At 34.6% G+C, this 21302-nt stretch overlaps 1 protein-coding gene across 1 annotated transcript; it reads left to right on the forward strand.

The window, feature by feature from the left end:
- The first annotated feature begins 10689 nt into the window (after positions 1–10689).
- LOC105041309 (probable LRR receptor-like serine/threonine-protein kinase At1g53440) lies at positions 10690–20621 on the forward strand. Its single transcript, XM_010918231.3, is given in 25 exon segments — positions 10690–10973; positions 11739–11882; positions 11885–11906; positions 12104–12175; positions 12260–12328; positions 12477–12548; positions 12628–12699; positions 13032–13103; positions 13294–13365; positions 13467–13538; positions 13633–13704; positions 13802–13873; positions 14065–14136; positions 14272–14337; positions 14452–14511; positions 14606–14644; positions 14761–14810; positions 14949–15319; positions 15631–15823; positions 15903–16034; positions 16779–16897; positions 17049–17259; positions 17383–17620; positions 18585–18732; positions 19800–20621. Coding segments are annotated over 25 exon segments (3039 nt in total). The 5' UTR covers positions 10690–10828; the 3' UTR covers positions 20184–20621.
- Positions 20622–21302: the final 681 nt, after the last annotated feature.

Here is a 21302-nt window from a genome sequence, read left to right on the forward strand (position 1 = left end):
TTTTGTCTTCTTTTTCTTTTTGGTTTGGACAGCCAAGTGATAGTTGAAGTCAGGCATTATGAAGGTTGATCTGCAGTTGGATGACTAGGAGATATCCTTGATTGCTAAGGTAAAAGATGAAAAATAACAGTTGCATTCTTTTTTTTTTTTTTCGTCGATGATCCATGGGGATACACACAGAAATAAGCATGCATTAAATCGAATGCTGAATAGAACTTCATACTCTTAAGTGAAAGTTGATGCCAATACACTAATAAGTTTTTTGTAAACATATATACAAAGTATTTTATGTGACTATATGAACATTTGCACATTTATAATCACTTCACCAATAAAATGTTGATTATAAGCACACATACAAATATGTATGTATAAATATGTATATTTTCATATGTAACTTTAAGATACTTTGAAAAGAAAGTCAAACAACTTTGCATGTGATATTTGTGTTATGCATATTTAAGCTGATTTTTTAGAAGAAATTTCTTCTTTGGCCTATTTGCGTACATTAAAACCAAGCAAGATCTGATGCATCTTTAATCCCACAAAGATAGAGTTTTAAGGCATATTTTGTTGACAGGAGTTGGATTTTGAAATGAGTGAGTGACTTTCATTCTAGTCATTTCGTTAGGGAGGAGTCGCATTCTCATTCTGATTATCAAAAAAAAGATAATGTTTGAATTCTTACTCTCTCCTAATATTCAAATTTCATTTTGATCACAATTTCAATTTCAATCATAAACTAAATATGTCAGGGTATATAGCCATTATGATTTCCATTCTAATATATTTTGATTTGATTCTGATAACAAACCAAATGAACCTTTAGATTAGGAGTACCAACCATTTTGTTTGCTTCTACCTACATTTGTAGCAATAAATTAGAAAATTTGGGGTCTTTTGTTGTTGAAGATTGAATTGGAGAGGCCGTGCATTGTGGGACATTTCCATGATTGACTATACCCTCCATCATTCTTGCAGTATACCATATATTATTTTTAGATCTAGTGATCTAATATAGATAGATAACCATGATTTTTTTCAGTCCAACCCAAAGTGGAGAGTATCCAAACTCCACTACTAGAGCAAGGACATGTTGTGGCTCGCCAAACTTATTCTTTTTTTGGTACATGAAGGACTTAACCGAAGAGATAGAAAAGATACAGAACACACAACTAAATATGTCGATGATAGCCAACAACATATGCAACAGCCTCTAGGATTTGAAGAAATCAGTACGGATTTTATCACAGCCGTCAAACTTTTGAAAGCAATCTTTGATACACCAACATGTTAGGATCCTTTGCCCCCAAGTTCGCTTAAAATGGCCTCCTTATTGGAGGGAATCTTAAAAAAAAAAATTAAAAAAAAATTTTCTCCAAATATTTTAATTTTATTTTTTTAATTATTATTTAAATATTTTAATCTCTTCATTATTATGATTTTAATTTTTGACCCTTTATAATTTTTTCTCTTTAAATCCTTTTTCTTTATAATTATTTTTCTGTATGTTGAAAGAATCTCCATCAACGTCCTTACGATCGTGTTTGCAGATGGAGGATCCCGTTCGTATCTTAGGATAGTTCTTCCAGATCTTTCTGTATGAGGGATAAGAATACGTCTTAGGACAGTATGCTTCCATATTTGAATATTTTTTTTCTTGATGTTTTATAAGTCTTTTATAATTTTTTTATAACAAAATTTTATTAATTTTATTTAATCTTTTAAATCACATTAATAATTCTTTAAATCATGTTCTAACAATTCAAGGCGTATCTCTATGCACAAAACTAAATTTGAAAAAAAAAAAAATAATAATCACACACAAGTGCTGCAATTCCACTTTTTACCCATGTTAATCAGCACATCAGGAACGAGCAGGGGATTCTGCCATGCGGAAGAAGCAAAAACTAGTCATCCTATGGGTTAAATATACCATTGCTGTCGGCGTCCTCCCTTGCAAATTATTTTGTGGCCAAGAAAGGGTTTACCATGGTCAATTTAGAAATTTCATGGCTCGTATCTAGGGCATTTCGGAGAATGCTTGGCATCATGATATCATCTTTTTAAATTTCTTTTCATTCTAAAAATAAATATTTTACATCACATGCTGTTAGCTAATGTTAAGTAATTAACTGTTTTTTTTTTTTGGTAAATAAGTAGTTAACTGTTTATTGTCAATATACTTGACCTTTAGGTCTTTATGTTTTCTATGAGTATTGGAGTATAATTTCATAGTGAACTGAAACCATAAATACTATATCTTGAGAATCTGTGTAGAATTAGTCCGTTGACTCTCTCAAAGCATGTGTTTAGTAATAGAAATATATATGTGATGGCATAAAAAAAAATTCTTTTGTTTTTCCTGCATCTTATGCCGAGACACTTTTCCTGGTTTCTACTGAGCCAGTGAAAGGACAATGCTTGTAATGTTCCTGGCACCTTTTATGATGAATCTTGATATTCACTGATATTGCACAAAATAATATTGATAGTTTTCTGAATTTTGTTTACATTCGAGTGTTTTAGAAGTTCTTTTGTTGTTCCTGTAGTTTTCTCCGTTGTCTCTTAATTTTGATCTGACCCTTTTTTTTTTTTTTTCCTTATCTGGAGAATTTTGTATCATTTGATCTACCTGGGCGGTTGATATCTGGATATCATCATCTTTCTTGTTCTTCTGTTCTATGAGACCCATATGGATGGAGAGGGTTTTTGACATCGAAGAATGCAGAAAAAAAATCAGGAATTAATTAATTTTTATTGTTAAAAGACATAATCAGCTATAAAATTTTTGCAATTGTAAAATAGAAATAATCTCGTAAAATTATAGTGCTGTAGTCAGCCCTTTAAAACCCGTGCATGGCCACTTATTTGTACGGACTTTTCTGCCGATCGAGCATCAGTCGGCCAGTCCGTCTAATTATTACTTGGACAGATCCAAATGGATCCCACCAAATCGATAACACGCCACGTGAATTTTTGATTGTGTGTTATCCACCGTGCATTTTCTCCAAGATTTGCGGTGGTCTACTTTGACCTGATTCATGCAATAATTCTCCTCCTGCAGGGCCCATGACTGTGATTTATTGGATCATGTGCAACTGTATGAACACATAAAGCTCGTATACGTTGATGGCTGCCATGGCATCACCTTAACTGAGAAACGGTTGAGAAACTTACTTTATCTTAGCCAATACTTTTTACAATTATAGGTTGTCCATTCATTTTTTGTTCACAATAATATTCCATCCGTTTTTTTCTGTATTTCCTCGTTATTATAGATTATTCATGTCAGAACTTTTTTTTTTTTTGGGCAACATATTCATGTCAGAGCTTTGAAAGGTCGGGTGCCAAGTGTTTACAATTTGGGTTTTTGATGGAAATCTTCATTTAAAAATCAAGATATATCTGCCTTAAGAGAATCATGTGATGAAATTCTTATAGATCCTTCTGCATAGAATGAGATAACTTGGAACTACGTTGAGAAGGGTCACGACTAAATCATGAATGAAATGAAGATATGCTGGAATAAAAAAAAAAAAATATTTAGAGACCTAAAATGCTTAGCACTTGAACTTGATATTTCAAACCTTAGATTATATGATTTAGGATATTAATTAGAGTCTAGTTGCAAAGTCAACATTCAGGTTAAAATTGTTCTCTATGAAGTGAAAAACTTCTAAACTTTTTTTGATCAATTTGTCTTACAAAAGATTTAAATGGAACTAAGATTCTAAAGCCATCGAAAGGGATATGGCTTAGTCTACAAAGGATCTTCCAGTAGTGAAAACCTCATCTTTGTGATAGGAGATCTCTTGAAAGAAGTTCAGTGTGATAATAAAAATGATTGATTAGTCAGAAGCACATATGATTTATTTAATATAGGAGTCATAAACTTCATCCTATCTCTATGGTAATTAACACTCTTATGTTGTAGTTAGGAAGAGTTTATCTCTAAACGAGAATTGAGAGGTATTCTCGAGACTTGACACTACATACATTCATGGAGAGGCTCGCCCATATAAGAGTATCTGTATATGGCCAAATATTAGATATAGATTTTCTTTAGTAACTCTCATGAAAAATCAAAATATATTTACAGAGTCACTAATGCACAAACTCGCGATAGAGAATTATGTACTATGTATGTGGTAACTAAAGTCTGGATTAAAGAAACATAGTTCAAGATGTGATTCACTTCGATTTTTTCAGATAAAAACTATTCACACTAAGTGATGTTATCTTATAAAGACACCTTACCCATTACATAGTATAAATATCTTAAAATTTATATTTATATTTACTTTTATTTTATAATTTTTGAAAAATTTTGAGTTTTATGGGGAATTGTTATAGGGAATCCAGAAAAAGAAAAACTCAAAATTTTTTTAAAATTTTCTTCTAAGCATTTTAACCTTGTTTTTTAATTTATCATTTAGATGTTTTAATTTCTTCATTACTATGATTTTAATTTCTGATCGTTGGGCTCCTAATTAAAGGTTCTGACTGTTAGGTTTCTTATTAAAAATCTTAATGGGTCAATAAAAATTCAAACGGCCATAAACAGTCATAAACGATCACATTAGATAGTTATAAAAGGACCGTCTGGAAATCTGATTTTGATACATTCTATCTAAGCCTCTCTCTCTCTTATTTATGACTTTTTCTCTTTAAGTCTTTTCTCTTTGTAATTATTTTTGTGCATGCTGAAAAAATTTTTATCAACTTCCCATGGTCGTATCACAGGCGGAGAATCCTGATCGTGTCTTGGGATGGTTTTCTTGAATTTTTCTGTACGAAAGATGGAAATGCACTTTAGGATAGTGTCCAACATGCTTCCAGATTTGAACATTTTATTTCTTGATATTTTATATATTTTTTACAATTTTTTTATAATAAAATTTTGTTAATTATATTTAATCTTTTATATCACTTTAGTAATTCTTTAAGTTTTATTATAACACCCCCTATCACTTGGGTCTTAGTTTCCCTACTTAGCTTAAATCTAGTGAAATAGTTTAGAATTCAGCGACTTATTTAAGATAAAAAAAAAAAAAAAAAAACTGCTTCTGATGTCATCTATCAGTCAAGGCAAAAAAGCTTTTTGGTTTAATTTTCTAAGCAGCTCATGATTCATGCTCGTACAATCAAAGCCTTTTAAGATTTGTAAATGTGAGGACTCTTTCCACTTTCTAATTTTCCAACCTGCCAATTTAAGAAAAGTCAGATTCTAATACGTTGAATCCTATCCATGGTCCACCACTCCATTGTCCTTTTTTTTGGGTACAAAACGGGATTGTCTTTTTTGAATTAGGAAGCCTCAATAGTCTCCCAAAATTCATGACCAAAGAAGGCCAAGACTCTAACCACTAAATTCCAATAGAAAAAAAAAAAAAAAAACAGCCCAACACAAAAGAAAAGTGATGTTGAAGAGAAAAGCTTCACCCCAAAATCAAAGAGCTTTCTTTTCATCATTTTTTTTTTTCATTTATGCAGCTTCCATTCTATCCCCCCCCCCCCTTTTTTTTTTCCCTTAGTGATGAATGATTAATGTGCTCTAGCTCATATCTTAACCCTGGCTCACAAAAAAGGTAAATATCTTCCCATCTACTCCAACCTTATCGTCTCTCTTTCTCTATCTTATTGTGCAGGAGGTTATACATGATTTGGTGAGAGCTTCGAAAGTCAGGAGCCTTATGAAAATAAAGATGGATATAGAGCATGCCTACGATCATATTCAATATGATTTTCTATGGTACACCATGATGCAAATGGGATTCCATGATGGGTGAACTAGGTGGATTAAAGTGTACCTTGAAGGGCCTTTTTTTGCCTTGTTAATTAATGGCACTATTGTGGAATTCTTTCAATCCAAAATCGGTTCATGCTAGGGTTGCCCATTATCCCTATGTCTGTTTATTATCTGTACAGATGCGTTGACTAGGTTGTTCAATTTGAACGTCAGTTACTAACGCCTCTCTATGTATCAGTCCGTTCCATTTGTAAGGCCAATTTCACATTTATTGTGTACAGATGATCATCTTCTAATTGCAAAAGCAACTTAGATGATCGCAATTGTGCTTCGAAGGGTAGTTGACAAATATTGCTTGATTTCAGGATAATGGGTTAATATTTGGAAATCCTTCATTAAATCAGCCTTAAGATTGATGTCAACATAAAGCATATTATTAAAAAAATGCCTTGGAGCAGAAGAATGTGAAGAGACCTGGCATTATCTGGGGGTTCCTATTCTGAAAAAGACAACCTCAAGTTTCTAATTGCAATTCAATGATTCAAAGGATCTATGATCGCTTGGAGGGATGGCAGTGGAATTCTCTATCTTTGATGGACCGAATGTTCTCGTTAGATTAGTGTTAGGTGCTATGCTAGTTTGTCTCGTCGTCGATATCTTTCTTCCTAAGGAAGTTCTCAGAGAGCAGAGTTTCTTATGAGACTCCTACGATCAATCCGGAAGGATTCATCTTTTTGCAAGAGAAGCACTGTGCCAACCTACCCAACGTGGAGGCTTAGGCATTCATTCTTTATTTATTAGATAGGATGGAGTTAGGACGCATGATAAATGCTGCTTTGAAATCCTCGCGAACATGAAGCCACTTCAATTTTCGTGTATGCCAATGCAGGATTAAAGAGCCAATATTCTATCGGGCCACCAGATGTTCCCATAAGTCTGGGACCCAATGCAAACTTGGCAACCTGAGTGTGCTTTGGAGTTTTCCCCAATTTGTGTATTTAGTGGTGCTAAGTTGGGCTCAGACAGGCTCTTATTGATTTAAATGCAATATGTGATGCTAGATGCGGTCCAAAATAATTCGGCCCAATCATTTTCAGGCCCAATTTATTTATTTATTTATTTTTTAATACAGTGGGTAACTCATATAATCTAATATGAATATATCTAAAAAATCAGAATATAAATATCAAAAAAGAAACTATAACAGTTCTGCATGCACTAGCAAATGGGTCTCCGATGTCTTTTTCTCTACCTACTTTTTCTCCATTTGTGCATGATATTTTTGTTAGCTTCCACCCACCGATGATGCAACAACATCTTAGGATATGTAAATTTCTCTATCTCTTCGTGGTCATCAATTATTGTGGGGTTTTGGGCTTCAAAACGGCCAATAAATTTAGGTGGAATTGGTGCCCAATAAAATTGAAAGTGAAGAGCTGGATCTAGTGCTCTCTCTGATCAGACGTGTTCGTAGGCTGAGGTAGATTGGACTTCATCCAAAGGTCAATATCATTAATTTAGGCCAAGCTCAACCTGGCCTACCTTCGAGGGCCAAACAAGGACCTCACTCGGGCTTTGGGCGTCGGGCCAGGCCTCAAACTTCTTGATAATTTTTAATTTTTAAAGTACCTTAAGATGCGAATTATGAATCACTAAATATTACTAGCAACTTACAATAATTGCAAATTAAGTATAGAAATAAAGCAAATAGGGGCAAACATTACAAGAAAAATAAAAATTATTGCCGAGTCAGACTTTTATCTGCCTGACCCCAGCCCTTAACAAGTTTTTCTCCGTCTACTCACAAGTTATAAATTAATTATTGAAAAGGGTTCTTAACATACTTTGAGGTAGTTGGCTTATCAAATCGTCCATAGCTAATCTCATTTTCTTTTTTAAAAAACACTAGAACTTGGCAAATTGATTCACATGAGAGGTATTCTTAATGGCGACACTCATCATTTTTATTCGTAGCTCGAATGTTGCCATTAATTCCTCACTAGTGTACTAATTTCTTCCGTATAACAACCAATAGATTAAAATATATTGATTCAAATCTTATCTCAGGGAGAGATTTCATTTGTATCTTTCCTGCCAAGAATGATTCTTTTTTTGTAATATTAATTTGCGTAATATTTACTTGAAATCTGAATAGATAAATAAAAATAAAAAATTAAAATATTTTAAAATTTATGTAATATATGATCCAATGATTATATCATGAAAAAATATCCAATCATCTGCACGAAAGATACAATTCAAATTTTTAAAAATATCAAATAAATTAAAATAACTCATGATTTATAAAACTAATCATCCTCTCAGCTCTTTCTTGGTACCAAGTGCCAATATATTTTTGAAAATGGTTCTCTGCTGTGCATATAGTGAGATATTTATCAAAAAAAAAAATATAATATTTATTAAATTATTTAAATATTTTTAGATTTATTTAAATATCAAATAAATATCCTAAGTTACCCACCATCAGCATTCACATGTCCCCCGCATCTGGATGCAGTTGGTTAACAGCACATGCATTCTTTTATTTTTTCTTGGTCATATTGCTCCCAGTGGTTTACTGGTAGCCATCGTACGTTGACCCGGAATTCAAAGCCATCCATTCGGCCTCCTGTATTTTATTCCTTCCGCCTTATTCCGTTGAAAACGATGGGTAACCAAACTTGCCAGCAAATTGCCTGCACAAGAATACATAGTTTTGTTCCTATTCCAGTCAACGACGTTTTCATGGGTTCCGATAATATATTTCTTGCGAAAAAAATGATTGGCCATTCTCATGACGTAATCATTGGATTATGCTTCACATAGCTTCCAAAATATATATTATTTTTTTATCATATATGATCAAAAAAATTAAAATATATTTGAAAAACTGTACAAAATATGATCTAACAGTTAGAATATGAAGAAAAATAAATATTTTTTTTACATGAAAATACAATCTGAATCTATATCTATATACCTTTATCATTTTCTTGCAGATAATGTTGAGAAAAAGTTGCATGCTACCAGAAGTAGCATTCTGCTTCTCGATCTAAAACAGATAAATAAATAAGCAAGCAAGTCAAAAAAAAATAAAAAAAAGTTGGGGTGAATGTGAGCATATCATCTTCGAAGCTCAACTAGTTGATTGTCTATGATGTCATCAAAGCCGCACAAGAACGTAAACTTGATGCAGCTGGCTCGAGTCTAAATACCATGACCCAAAAAATTATATTTTTGGGCTCCTTTTCTACGCTCAGCGATAATATCACCTCATAAGAACTGAAATCTTGGAGTGAGAAATTATCAGTAGTTGACAAGTCCATTGACAAGCCAGTATCAGAAAACGTAAACCAATAGCGATCAGCTGCGAATAGTTCTTGATTTCAACCGCCAATTAAGACCATGCACCACCTCGGCTCTTACATTAATTTCATTTTTTTTTAATGTGGAATTTGAATACTTTCCTGCGAACAATTTTCATTTTTACATTTTCTTGATAAAATTTTGATTTTTTGATTAATTTAAATGCAGAGCATTTAACGGGGGATCATGGATGAATAGTTGGAATTTTATGTTATTTTAAGAACCGTAGAAGATCAGCTTAATATATGCAGGTACTATTTAATTTACAATTGTTGTCTAATATTGTGAATTTTAAAACTTATTATCTGTCGTAGCTTCCGGTATAGAAATAAATACCTCCAAAATAAGTTTACATATGGCCGAGTAACAGTCACTTTCTCAGAGCATGTGATTAGTATGGTGCACGGAAATGTTGGTGCATGTAATGTGAACATAAGCTTCTCATTTTATCACATATTTTTTGGATCTATAAAAAAAAAATTATAACCAAAAACTCCTTCAACTAATAGAATCACAAGCTTCGTGATTTAAAAAAAAATATATGAAAAAAATCACATGTGATATTTTTTTTTTATTTAAAAAAATATTTTGTCTCAATATAATACAGTTAGATAATATAAATCAAATAGATTAGTCATCTAACAAATCGATATATATATCTAGATAAATTGATATATAATTTTTAAAATATAATGTCATCAGAACATAGTATATGATCAGATGACATTATTTAATAAATTAATCATTTAGCAATCTAATATATATTTTTAAATAAATTAATATATAATTTTAAAATATTATATTCACTAATATATATTATATGACTAGATGATACATATTCATTGACTTTCTAATATATATTATAATTTTTTTTAATATATATCCTGTAATGATCAAATATATATCTTCAAATAAATTGATAAATAATTTGTAGAAGATAATTTTTATTAGTATATACTATATAGCCACGTGATATATCAAACAAATTAGTTATCTAATAAATTAATATATATCTCTACATAAATAAATATATAATTTTTAAAATTAATATATTATTTTTTAGCTTTGTTTGTTATAATAAATTATGTATATATTATTTTTTAAATTTTATGGACCCTTAAGTATAAAGATCTTAGAGAAAAAAAATTCAAAAAAAAAAGATTTCAGAAGATAGATGGGCGAAGCTTTGTAAGAAAAAAAAAAGAATATAAATGCTCTCTTTTTATGCTCTTTTTTGTGGGTAGCTTCTCTTGATGCCTATAATTTTTTTTTTTTTATAAATTATGAAATTGACATGCTCCATTGATGTAGCTTTATCCATATTTTGACCTTTCGTCTTCCTGGGCACCAAAGAAAAATGTGGCAATATAGAAGTTCGGCTCCATATAATATTTTATAGTGCCGACTGCCCGCCCCTATTTTCGCCAACGCGTTGCTGGATATAATGTGCCACTTGGAGAATTAAATTTCACCACCAACCACGTGGTCACGAGACGCCCGACTGAAAGTCTTCGAAGTGTATGGTTCGTCACTATATTTGGAAACAAAAAATAAAGCCTATGGCTATTCTTCGCAAATGAATAATACCGAGACAAGGTGGCCCCCGCGATTTGGCCTTCCGCTGCGTAGTGTTTAGGGTTTCCTACTACATCAGTCATGTATTAATTCCATGTGCTAGAGAGGAACGCGAAGAGGAAGAAGACACAGGAGATGGGAGTAATAATGGTAGAAGCTGAAAAGCGGTTCTCCGCTCCTCTGCATCGTCTTCCTTCTCTTCTCCTCTTCTTGATGCTGCTAGTTTTCAACTGTTTTGATGACCTCGGTTGTGGAGCTCAGAAGCTGGTTGAGGAAGAAGGTAATTACTCCATTATCTACGTTTACGGTTTCTTCTCCTTTTATGACTCATTTCTGCTATCTTCACAAGTGATTCATTGTATGGTAATGAACTGATCCTGATAAATTTTCAAAGTTGGGGGAGGCAGTTCGCTTCCTTTATTTTGATTTCAAAAAAAAAAAAAAAAAAAAATCCATCCTGTTCCTCTGGCCTCCTGCTATTGATGGTCATCCATCCATCCCCTCTCCAAACGTACGTTGGCTACGAGGATTACACAGCACTCTATGATCCAGCTTGGGCATCGTAGGAGATCCATGCTCTCCTCTTATAGTTAATGTAGTTATCTCCTTAGCTTGATGCAGGCCCGAAATGGATCCGGGAGAGCTGATCCGAGGCCGCTCCGACGAAGTGGGCCCTCTTAGCCCACTTTCCATCGAACTAAATTTCTAGTACAAAAATCAATCTCAAACAAACTACATAATGGATGTGTAATGATGGTTGTACCAAAACATCTGGATTCAAATCTTACCTTCACTAGAATTTAGAGAGTTAAAATTGTATCCGGAGGGGCATCCAATCTTCTAATGCAATGTAGAGACTGAGATACAATAAATTATGTTTTCCAAGTTAGCCAGGTGCTCATCTCTTGTGGAAAAGCTTATCCCATGCACAGCTTGGGTATTGGCTAGTAGTAGAATTGGGCTTTGGCTTGGCCAATTTTAATTTCTGAACATAAAAAAGAGAGATGGTATATGAAATGATGATGATGATGATGATGAACTGCAGTCACCGCATTACGGTTGATTGGCAACGAGTTAGGGAAGAAGTGGGACTTCTCAGCGGACCCCTGTAGCAAAACTGCAGGGTGGCTGGTCCCTGCAAGCACCAAAGCGTTTGCCAGCAACGTCACCTGCAGCTGCAACACCACCACAAAATATGCCACGTGGTTAGCATGTACGCTCGTTTGCTTGGAAAAGATCTCTCATTTTCACTGCTGTCTATCTAATCCTTTGTGGAAAATTAACTCAAAAATCTGTTGACTTCTTCTGCAAAGAAACATTATAGTTTCGTAGGACAAGGATTGCTACTGCTTCATTTTTTTTTTTTTGTTCCTATTTTAATCACACTGCATGCATCCTATGAGTTCTCAGTCTACTCAAGGGTCAAAACTTGACCGGAGTTCTGCCGGAGGAGTTTGCTAATCTTACCTTCTTAAGAGAGCTGTAAGTATACAGAGTAATAGTGAAGCAGGACCAGTGATGGTGATGGAATATCGAAGTCATGAAATTATTTTGCTTATGTAACAGAGATCTTACACGAAACTATCTTAATGGTTCCATTCCCCGTGCTTGGGCTTCGCTTCCCCTCACCAAAGTGTAAACTTTTTTTATCCCTTTCTTCTTCTTCTTCAAAAGGAAAAAAAAAAAATCTTTTTTAGAAATAAAGAGAATGAGAAAAGGAATTATAATTAATTTTTTTCCCTCTACATGTGTATATTTGTACTCACTATTACTATAAATGCAGGTCTCTTCTGGGAAACCGAATCTCTGGGAGGATCCCTAGTGAACTTGGAGAAATCATCACTCTTGAGGAGCTGTAGTACTTCTTCCCTGCATCCTAATTTCCTCTCTTACCCTTCTCTCTGTAAATTGTTTTCCAAATTTTGGCATGACAGGGTGTTGGAAGATAACCAGCTGCAAGGCTCGATTCCGGTGGCCCTTGGTAACCTGGTCAACTTAAAACAACTGTAAGATCCCATTTCTCATCTATCCAAGGGCTAACTTAAATTTCTTGTATTCAAGAACTGGTGACAAGATCATCACCATTTCAATAGGATGATGAACAGATGCAAGTTGTTCCCCTTCTGGTATTTATAGGCGCCCTACAAACAGAAGGAAAGTAACCACGGCAGAATCGTTAACAGGGCTAGCTCAAGGGCAATGCCCAATTGAGAGTCCTCTCACAATTTTAACCCATCAAAAGAAGCGAGAGGCTACGTTAAATTTCTAATGTCCTTTTGTTGTTGTTTTGTAATATTCCTTCTCTTTTTTTTTGCTTTCTTTCTGTCCACTTTTGCAGCACACTTTCATCAAATAACTTGACCGGAGAATTGCCGGACTCGCTTGGCAATCTAACGAACTTGACAGACTTGTACGTCACAAATCTCTTCCTTTGGATGGTTGCTGTAGTGGCTATAAATGCTGTTCATTTGAATAACTTCTATAGGTTACCGCCTTCAGAAGCCTGTTTATTTGAAGTTAAAAGGAAAGGGAGAGAGACCTCTATTTTGAATTAATGAATTGAGGTAAATGCTAAAATTTTCCAACTCTCTTTTATGCAGTAGAATTGATGGCAATCCAATCTCCGGCAAAATTCCTAGCTTCATAGCGAACTGGAAGAAACTCCAACAATTGTGAGTACTACCACTACTACTCACCCATGTTAATCATTTTAGTGTCTCTGCAATCTTGGCCTTGAGATTAGTGAATTGAAACATGACCTTTTTGTTTGCAGAGACATGCAAGGAACGTTGATGGAGGGACCATTCCCTCCCACCTTCGCGACATTGGAATCTATGACTGAGATGTATGACCTGTATCACTGATTTTCTGTATTTCGAATCTTTGATTGGTTTGATTGTTTCTAGCTAGTTAATTTTTATGAATGGTTGGGATTGCAGGAGAGTGTCTGATTGGAAAGGAGGGGATGGAAAGTTCCCTCCATTGCAGAATATGAAAAGCATGGAAGAATTGTACGTCTGACTAAAATCGAACCACTGTGGAGAGAAGTAATGTATATTGATGTAGACTATTTCTTTTCCTCAACTCAGAATATGCATATTATTGCAGGGTGTTGAGGAACTTGTCATTATCTGGAGGAATTCCTGATTTTATTGGGCAGCTGACGAATCTTCATGTGTTGTGAGTTTGTCTAGATGCTACCCTTAAATACTTCTAGATTCTTTAGTCATTTTCATCATTATCTGTTGATGAAAGAACTAAAAAAGGGTCCTGTCTCTCTGTCTCTGCTTGTGTTTATGTTTCACCATCTGCTACTAAGAGAACTGATAATGCAAGTTATTAACATGGAAACAAACATTTCCTTCTTGCAGAGATCTTAGCTTCAACAACCTGACAGGTGCAATTCCAAGCAATTTTGAGGACTTACAGGAAATAAAATTTATGTAAGCAGCTCAGATAAACTTGGTTGTATTGATACTACTAACAATTACTATAATTAAGTTTTATTCAGCTTCGTAACCCTTATATTTTATGTTTCTGATTTTTTTTCCCCCATATCCACCTCTTTTCTCATGTAGATACCTTACTAACAACAAGTTAAGTGGAACCATACCTGATTGGATCTTGACTAGCCAAAAGCACCTGTATGTTATATGTTATTTTAGATCTTTCTATGCTGCATTTCATTTGCTTTATGGCAATTGGCAATTCTTTAGTTTACAGAATTCATCTCCATTTTATAATATTTAAAATTGCAGGGATCTTTCCTATAACTCTTTTACAGGAACACCAGCACCATCCGATTGCACAGGGACTGTGTAAAGATTCTTCAGATCTTTACCTTTTTTTAATCACCTAGTTTTACTAGGAGTTGTTTTATTCTTTCTCTTAATTCTTTTTTTTTGCTTGTAGGAATCTGGTTTCCAGTTATTCATCAACAGATAATGATTCGTTAAATTCTTATATCTTATCATCCCTTCTTTTATGAACCAATATTTCTTCTTAATGTTTCAATTTAGCATTAAACCATACCTAAGTATATTTTCCTACTTTTCTTCCTTCTATAGAATAAAGACATGTTTAAGGAGGAATCTCCCTTGTTCTGGAAAAGCCTCAAGTGAGTGCTTTGACCTGGAAAGTCTCTCTCCTTTACAACAGCTTTGAAGCATTAGTTTCACCTTACTAGGATATGCCAACATGTCCAAACAAAACCATATTTATGTTTGACTGTCATCATGTTTCTCAATCAATGCAGACTACAACTTATTCATAAATTGTGGTGGTGATAGTGTGGTCATTGATGGCAATGAATATGAAGCTGATAAATCAACACAAGGTATATCAGCATATGTTCCATCTGATAATGGAAAATGGGCTTACAGCAGTACAGGAGACTTCGTGGAAAATGAGGATGAAAGCTACATTGCCACTAATGCATCAGTGCTGAACATGATTAAACCAGAACTGTACACGACTGCTCGAATGAATCCTCTCTCCCTCAAATACTATGGTCTTTGCTTACAGAAGGGAAATTATACAGTTAATCTTCACTTTGCTGAAATTATGTTCACTGATGACCAAACATACTTCAGTGTTGGGAGGCGTTTATTTGACGTATCGATACAGGTCACTGTTTTTACTTTTACAATCTTCAGGCCTCATGTTTCTTTTGTTTCACATAACCTAGTAAATATTCTATATGTTATGGTATTTGTCTTATAGTGTCAATACTCCTTTTTTGAGCAAAATGTATGTCTAACATATGAGAAAAATATATTTATATTCTGCAATGCCAATATTAACACATAAGACTAATTTATTTGATTTATTTTTCTTCAACCCTTTGCTTTAGTTTCTGTTTTATTTGTCCATTGGCTGCTAATATGCAGACCATGGAAATAACAGTTCTTGCATGACAAAGGTGCTAATTTATGCAGGGCAAGAAGGTTTTGCATGACTTCAATATTGCAAAAGAAGCGAATGGGACTGGTAGGGAAATTATTAAGTCCTTTACTACTGTTGTAGATGGCACTCTGGAAATTCATTTTCAATGGGTTGGAAAAGGGACAACCGTTATTCCTAAACAAGGTGTATATGGACCTCTTATATGTGCAATTTCAGTTACACCAAGTAAGCCCTTAAAACGGCCTTCTCTCCGTCCATTTTGAATTACTTGTATAATGATGGTCTGATCATATCTTCCTTGTAGACTTCAAGCCTGATACAGGAGAACTATCTGTTGGAGCCATATTGGGCATAGTTGCTGCTTCTTGCATTGTCATTTTGCTGATCATAATCTTGTTATGGCTTTGGTTTAGAAGAAAAAATGCTGCAAACAATGGTGAGATAGTAAAGCCTCAGTTTACATGATGATTTATTAAAGTCTTCTAAGTAATTATTAAAAACCACTTATTTTCAACAAGGGCCATGTGGCTTCAAGATTGCAACTAGAAGACTTTGTTGGCACCACCTCTTATGACTTGCTAAGAATACTGTGCTGTGATTTACAATCCAGAGACTGAATCAAAGTTTTTTTGACTTTCAGCCGTTTAGAAAGTGAAAATTAGCACCAGGTTTTGTTGCCATTTGAAATTAATCCTTATAAAATTAGCTATTTTAGGTTTATTCCTATGCACACATAGTTGGGGCTAGTTCTCCCCAATTATTTTCATCAAACTACTTCTGAAGTACCATGTTAGATCTTTTCTTTTTTTTTTTTACACTGACATACAATGAAATATGATATAATCTCATGGTAGGCTGAGTTGTTTGTATGAAATTCATGACGGTTATTACTAGTAGAAGCCTCATAATATGATTGTCATACCAGAAATATGTAGACTTGACTTGGTGATTGTGTTCATCTAGAGCCTTATTTAAAAATAATTGTTAGATATTATCTCTCTTTGCAATTTTTTCTTATGAAGACTCTGTGCATGTTTAGAAAACTAAAAGCAAAATAAATCATGGGAAAAACTAATTTCATCTCGATCACTGATTTCCAATATTAAGTACTCCGAAAGCCAAGCATTATTAACTCACATATCAAACTTAGTAGTTTCTAAATCACTACCTATGCATACAGAACTTCGGGAACTAGAGTTGCAGACCAGTTGCTTCAGTTTAAAACAAATCAAAGCTGCGACTAATAACTTTGATCCTGCAAATAAGATTGGTGAAGGTGGCTTTGGACCAGTTTACAAGGTATATATAAGCTCACTTAATTGATAGCTTTATTTCCCTCCTGGATAAATTCTTTTTTTTTTTTTTATGACTTTTAGTAATTGGTAGATAAAAATTCTAGATGTTGCTCTTTGTAGAGATTTGATCCTAAAAGGAAACTATCATGTTTCAGGGTGTGATGCCGGATGGTTCTCTGATAGCAGTCAAACAACTTTCTTCGAAGTCTAAACAAGGGAACCGTGAGTTTGTTAATGAGATAGGCACGGTATCAGCCTTGCAGCACCCAAATCTTGTGAAGTTTCATGGATGTAGCATTGAAGGAAATCAATTACTGTTGATATATGAATATATGGAAAATAATAGTCTAGCCAGTGTTCTATTTGGTTAGTGCTTCTTTTGTCGAACTTTCTTAACATCCTGCACTCAATGCCACTTGTCATTTGTATTGTTTGTTTTGACGACTTGTTTTCATCAGAGAAAAATAATAAGGGCATGTACTTCAATAGGTCCAGAAGAAAATCGACTTAAATTGGACTGGCAAACAAGGCATAAGATTTGCTTGGGAGTAGCAAGAGGTTTGGCATATCTTCATGAGGAGTCAAGGTTGAAGATTGTTCATCGAGACATCAAGCCCACAAACATTCTACTAGACAAAGATCTCAATGCAAAAATTTCTGACTTTGGTTTGGCAAAACTTGATGAAGAAGAAAAGACACACATCAGCACCCGAATAGCAGGAACTCTGTAAGTTAACAATTTGCTTCTGATTAAGGAAGCGAACAATTTCTTCATATGCATTTTAATAAATTTATTGTTCATGTAGTGAAACTGAAGTTGGCCTGTCAGGATTTTAGAATAACAATTTGAAAGAGTTCGTCAAAATATCTAGTAATTCTTGTTGGTTCTCGTTTCCTCCTTTTTTTCCCTATTTTTTCTGTTCATGAGGTCCAGGACAAGTTAGCTGGGGTTTTTGTCTATCTCTCTTGCTTGAGGCCCGAGTTTATACATTTTTGCTTCTTTCTTCTCAGGGAAGTTTTACCTGGTTGATGGCATGGTAGGCACCTGGTAGATGCCCCTCACTTCCCAGCGTTCTGCGGCTCTCTGTTACTTCACTCGTTTTTGTGTCTTCTGTTCTCCCTGGCATTGAATTCCCTTTTTGACTAGTCCCTTGTATCCTGTCATTTGCCTTTTCCAATCATATACTTGGTGGTGTCCCACTATTTTTCTCAAATAGGTAGGTAATAAACTCCATAAAGATATCAAAGAGTAAAGAGTGTTAACCTGTGAAAGAAACCTGTTTATGAAATAATTTATAAATAAAATATATAATTTTGATATTGTGCACTTGCATGCATGTGTGAATACTTTGTTAGGTCATGTATGTTGACCATCTTCTGATTTGACCTTCTTGTTTTCTTGTAAAAAAAGTTCAGATTTTCCGAACATGCTTGCATGTCTATGCGCACAGCTCTGAATAAGATTCATTTTTGTTTGCATTCCTTTCTGCATCTTCTTGGTCCCCTTGTAGTGAATGATCTTTATTAGGTGAAAGTATGAAAATCTTACTTCATGATATCGACTGGTCTTAGTTTGCTAGCACTTTGGTTTTGAACTTGAGACCTTTGCGACTAGCTGAGATGCCTGTTGGCAGTCCTTGTATACATTTAGTATTTCATAAATTGTGTGGCCATGATCTTTAATCATGCAGAGGATATATGGCTCCAGAATATGCCATGAGAGGTTATTTGACAGACAAAGCAGATGTTTATAGCTTCGGAATTGTCACATTGGAGATTGTTAGTGGAATATGCAACACACGTAGACCAAAGGAGGACTTTGTTTATCTTCTGGATCGGGTAAGTAGGAAGTACTGCTTCTATGTTTTGTCAGGAATTGGTAACAACACTGTAATCTAGTAACTGACCAAAAGGTCAATGCAGTACTGCAAAATTATGAAGTGATCTCTCAAGCGGATCCTAGTCGCTTTTTGGCCAGATCAAAAAAATAATAACATCAGCCATCTAAGCCTCCTAATTAGACGGTCTTTTCTATTTTTTGAGTTAGAATTGATGGCCATTTATGAGATTCAAGAAACATGATAAAAGCTACCTAGTATAGAAGTCCTTCCAAAGCATCCGCTTGGGAATACCGAAGGCTAAAAAAAATTATGGGACAAGATTTCTTTTGGATTTCTGGTGGTAGAAGGGAAGAGGCAAACCTCTTCCCAGGATTACAAGCAGTCAAATCCAACACTTCTAAACATAAAAGCAGGAAGAAAATCTTTGATCCTAACCACTCCCCTCGTGTAAGATCTCACGTTTCCGAGCCGTCTGCGACTTGGTTTCCCTCTATATGAGTGGATTTTGATAATGGAAGACAATGTTTATGTGCCAGATGTGTCTCAAATACCTTAATTTTTCTCTGTGTTTTCTCCCGGCAGCCAAATAGGCTTAATTATTGGAGTCATTGCAAATTATTAATCCAGTTCAGGGTATTCCTGGCATTATAGTTTAGTTTGACCCATCTTGGATAGGAAACTGTCCCTAGAATACCATCATTGCATCGACTGACCCACTAGACCAACTCACTAGGTATTTCACCCAGAACCTCTGGTTGCTAAGCAAAGAGCTGTGAGACAAATGTCAGTTCACTAACTTTCAGCAAAGCTACTGAACTAAAATTTTCATCCTTATGATACTTTCTCATCACTAATCTTAAATTGTCATCTTTATGATATTTTATCATCATTCATCTAGTTAAGGTGACAAAAGTTTTTTTTTTTTTAAATATAGTCATTCTTTGGTCTCCTATAAGAATATTTCTCCTTCTAAAGGAATTGTTTTGGTATTTTGCTTTCTATTGTCAGATGTGCATGTAGTATTCATATATATATATATTTCCTTTTCCTCTAAATGCACTGCAGGCCTGTGTTTTACAAGAGCAGGGAAATCTGCTTGAACTTGTTGACCCGAGTCTTGGTTCGAACTACTCAAAAGAAGAGGCACTACAGATGTTGAACTTGGCTCTTTTATGTGCCAACCCATCTCCGACTCTTAGGCCAACAATGTCCACTGTTGTGAGCATGCTAGATGGGAAAACACCGGTGTCCATCCCATCTATGAAGCACATAAACCCCAAGAGTGAGGAATTGAGATCCGAGTCCTCGGAAAAAATCTTCCATGAGATCCAATTGCAGAGCATTTCGATGGATGAGCTATCAGTCGATACCTCAGTGTCTGTCCACAGTATAGAAGAATGTCCTCATCATTCCCTAGTAAGCAAGCATCATTCAGATTACACCCAATAGATTGCAGTGGAGCGCTTGAGGAAAGAGGAACTCTCTCCGTCACTTAATGTGAACGTTCTCGTGCATATTGCAAGCAGCCACCTCCATATGAATACATAGATATGGAGACAATTACTTGGACTCTTTTGCTCCTCTTGGTCGTTAATTCTGTGAATAGATCACCTAGCTCGGGGGATAGCAGTACTCATCTCTTTTTGTTGTAATCTATTCTATCAGAAGTAGACTACAATGTCTATTATAGGCATCATGTGTATTATGCCGAAAAAGCTTATATGTCCTCAAGCATGTGTCTGCCGGGTTGGTTTTACAAATAATTGTATTGTTTTAAGGAGAAAATAAGGAGTATGCCTTGTATTGTCTGCAATCGCTCAGGAATTTGATAGGAAACAGCTTATACTTGCAAGAAGAAAATGGAAAGGCTTCAATATTTGCACTGTACTTAAACTGAATCAAGTAGTTTCTATTGTGTGTACAATCAACTGTACTAGCATAGTTTGGGATAGAAAAAAAAAATTGAGCTCAAATACTGGCAATATAAGAATTTAGCTTTGGAGGATCGATGTAAACATGTATTTAGTTTTGTAAAAGTTATTTGCTGAAAAAATTTTGAATATTTATATAAAATCAAAAAATTTAGATAATATATTTTGACTATTCTTTCCGAAGGAGGTCTTATGCATAGTTAATCCATAAGCTTCTAATCCCCTTTGTGAATTTCCGTTGGACAGATTTCTTGGTCCCGTGTAATTGTTACTTGGCCTGCTTCATGCTAAAGGACAAAGCAATTTAGACTGCATTATTAAGTTTGTCCACCTCTCTCATCTCCATTAATCCCAATATAAAGGGTGGGGCTCGCATATCCTGAAATAATTGATTAAGAGCAGTCTGAGAAAAGCCTATCAGACTCGGTCTTGCGAGACTCGGAGAACAGTTGATGGTGGCACAATCAAGATGGTGGAGCTTGAGCTATAGATGACTCTCAGAAACTTAGATTAATCCTAAAAAAAGCTACGGTGGCACCATTAATTTGAGACATTTTAGGGGAGTGGAGTTGGACCTTGAAATAAAAATGGATACGAGCACTTTCTATTCCAACTATTTGATCAGAGATCATAGAAG

The sequence above is a fragment of the Elaeis guineensis genome, chromosome 2 (assembly GCF_000442705.2).
Source record: "Elaeis guineensis isolate ETL-2024a chromosome 2, EG11, whole genome shotgun sequence".
NCBI classification, from domain to species: domain Eukaryota; kingdom Viridiplantae; phylum Streptophyta; class Magnoliopsida; order Arecales; family Arecaceae; genus Elaeis; species Elaeis guineensis.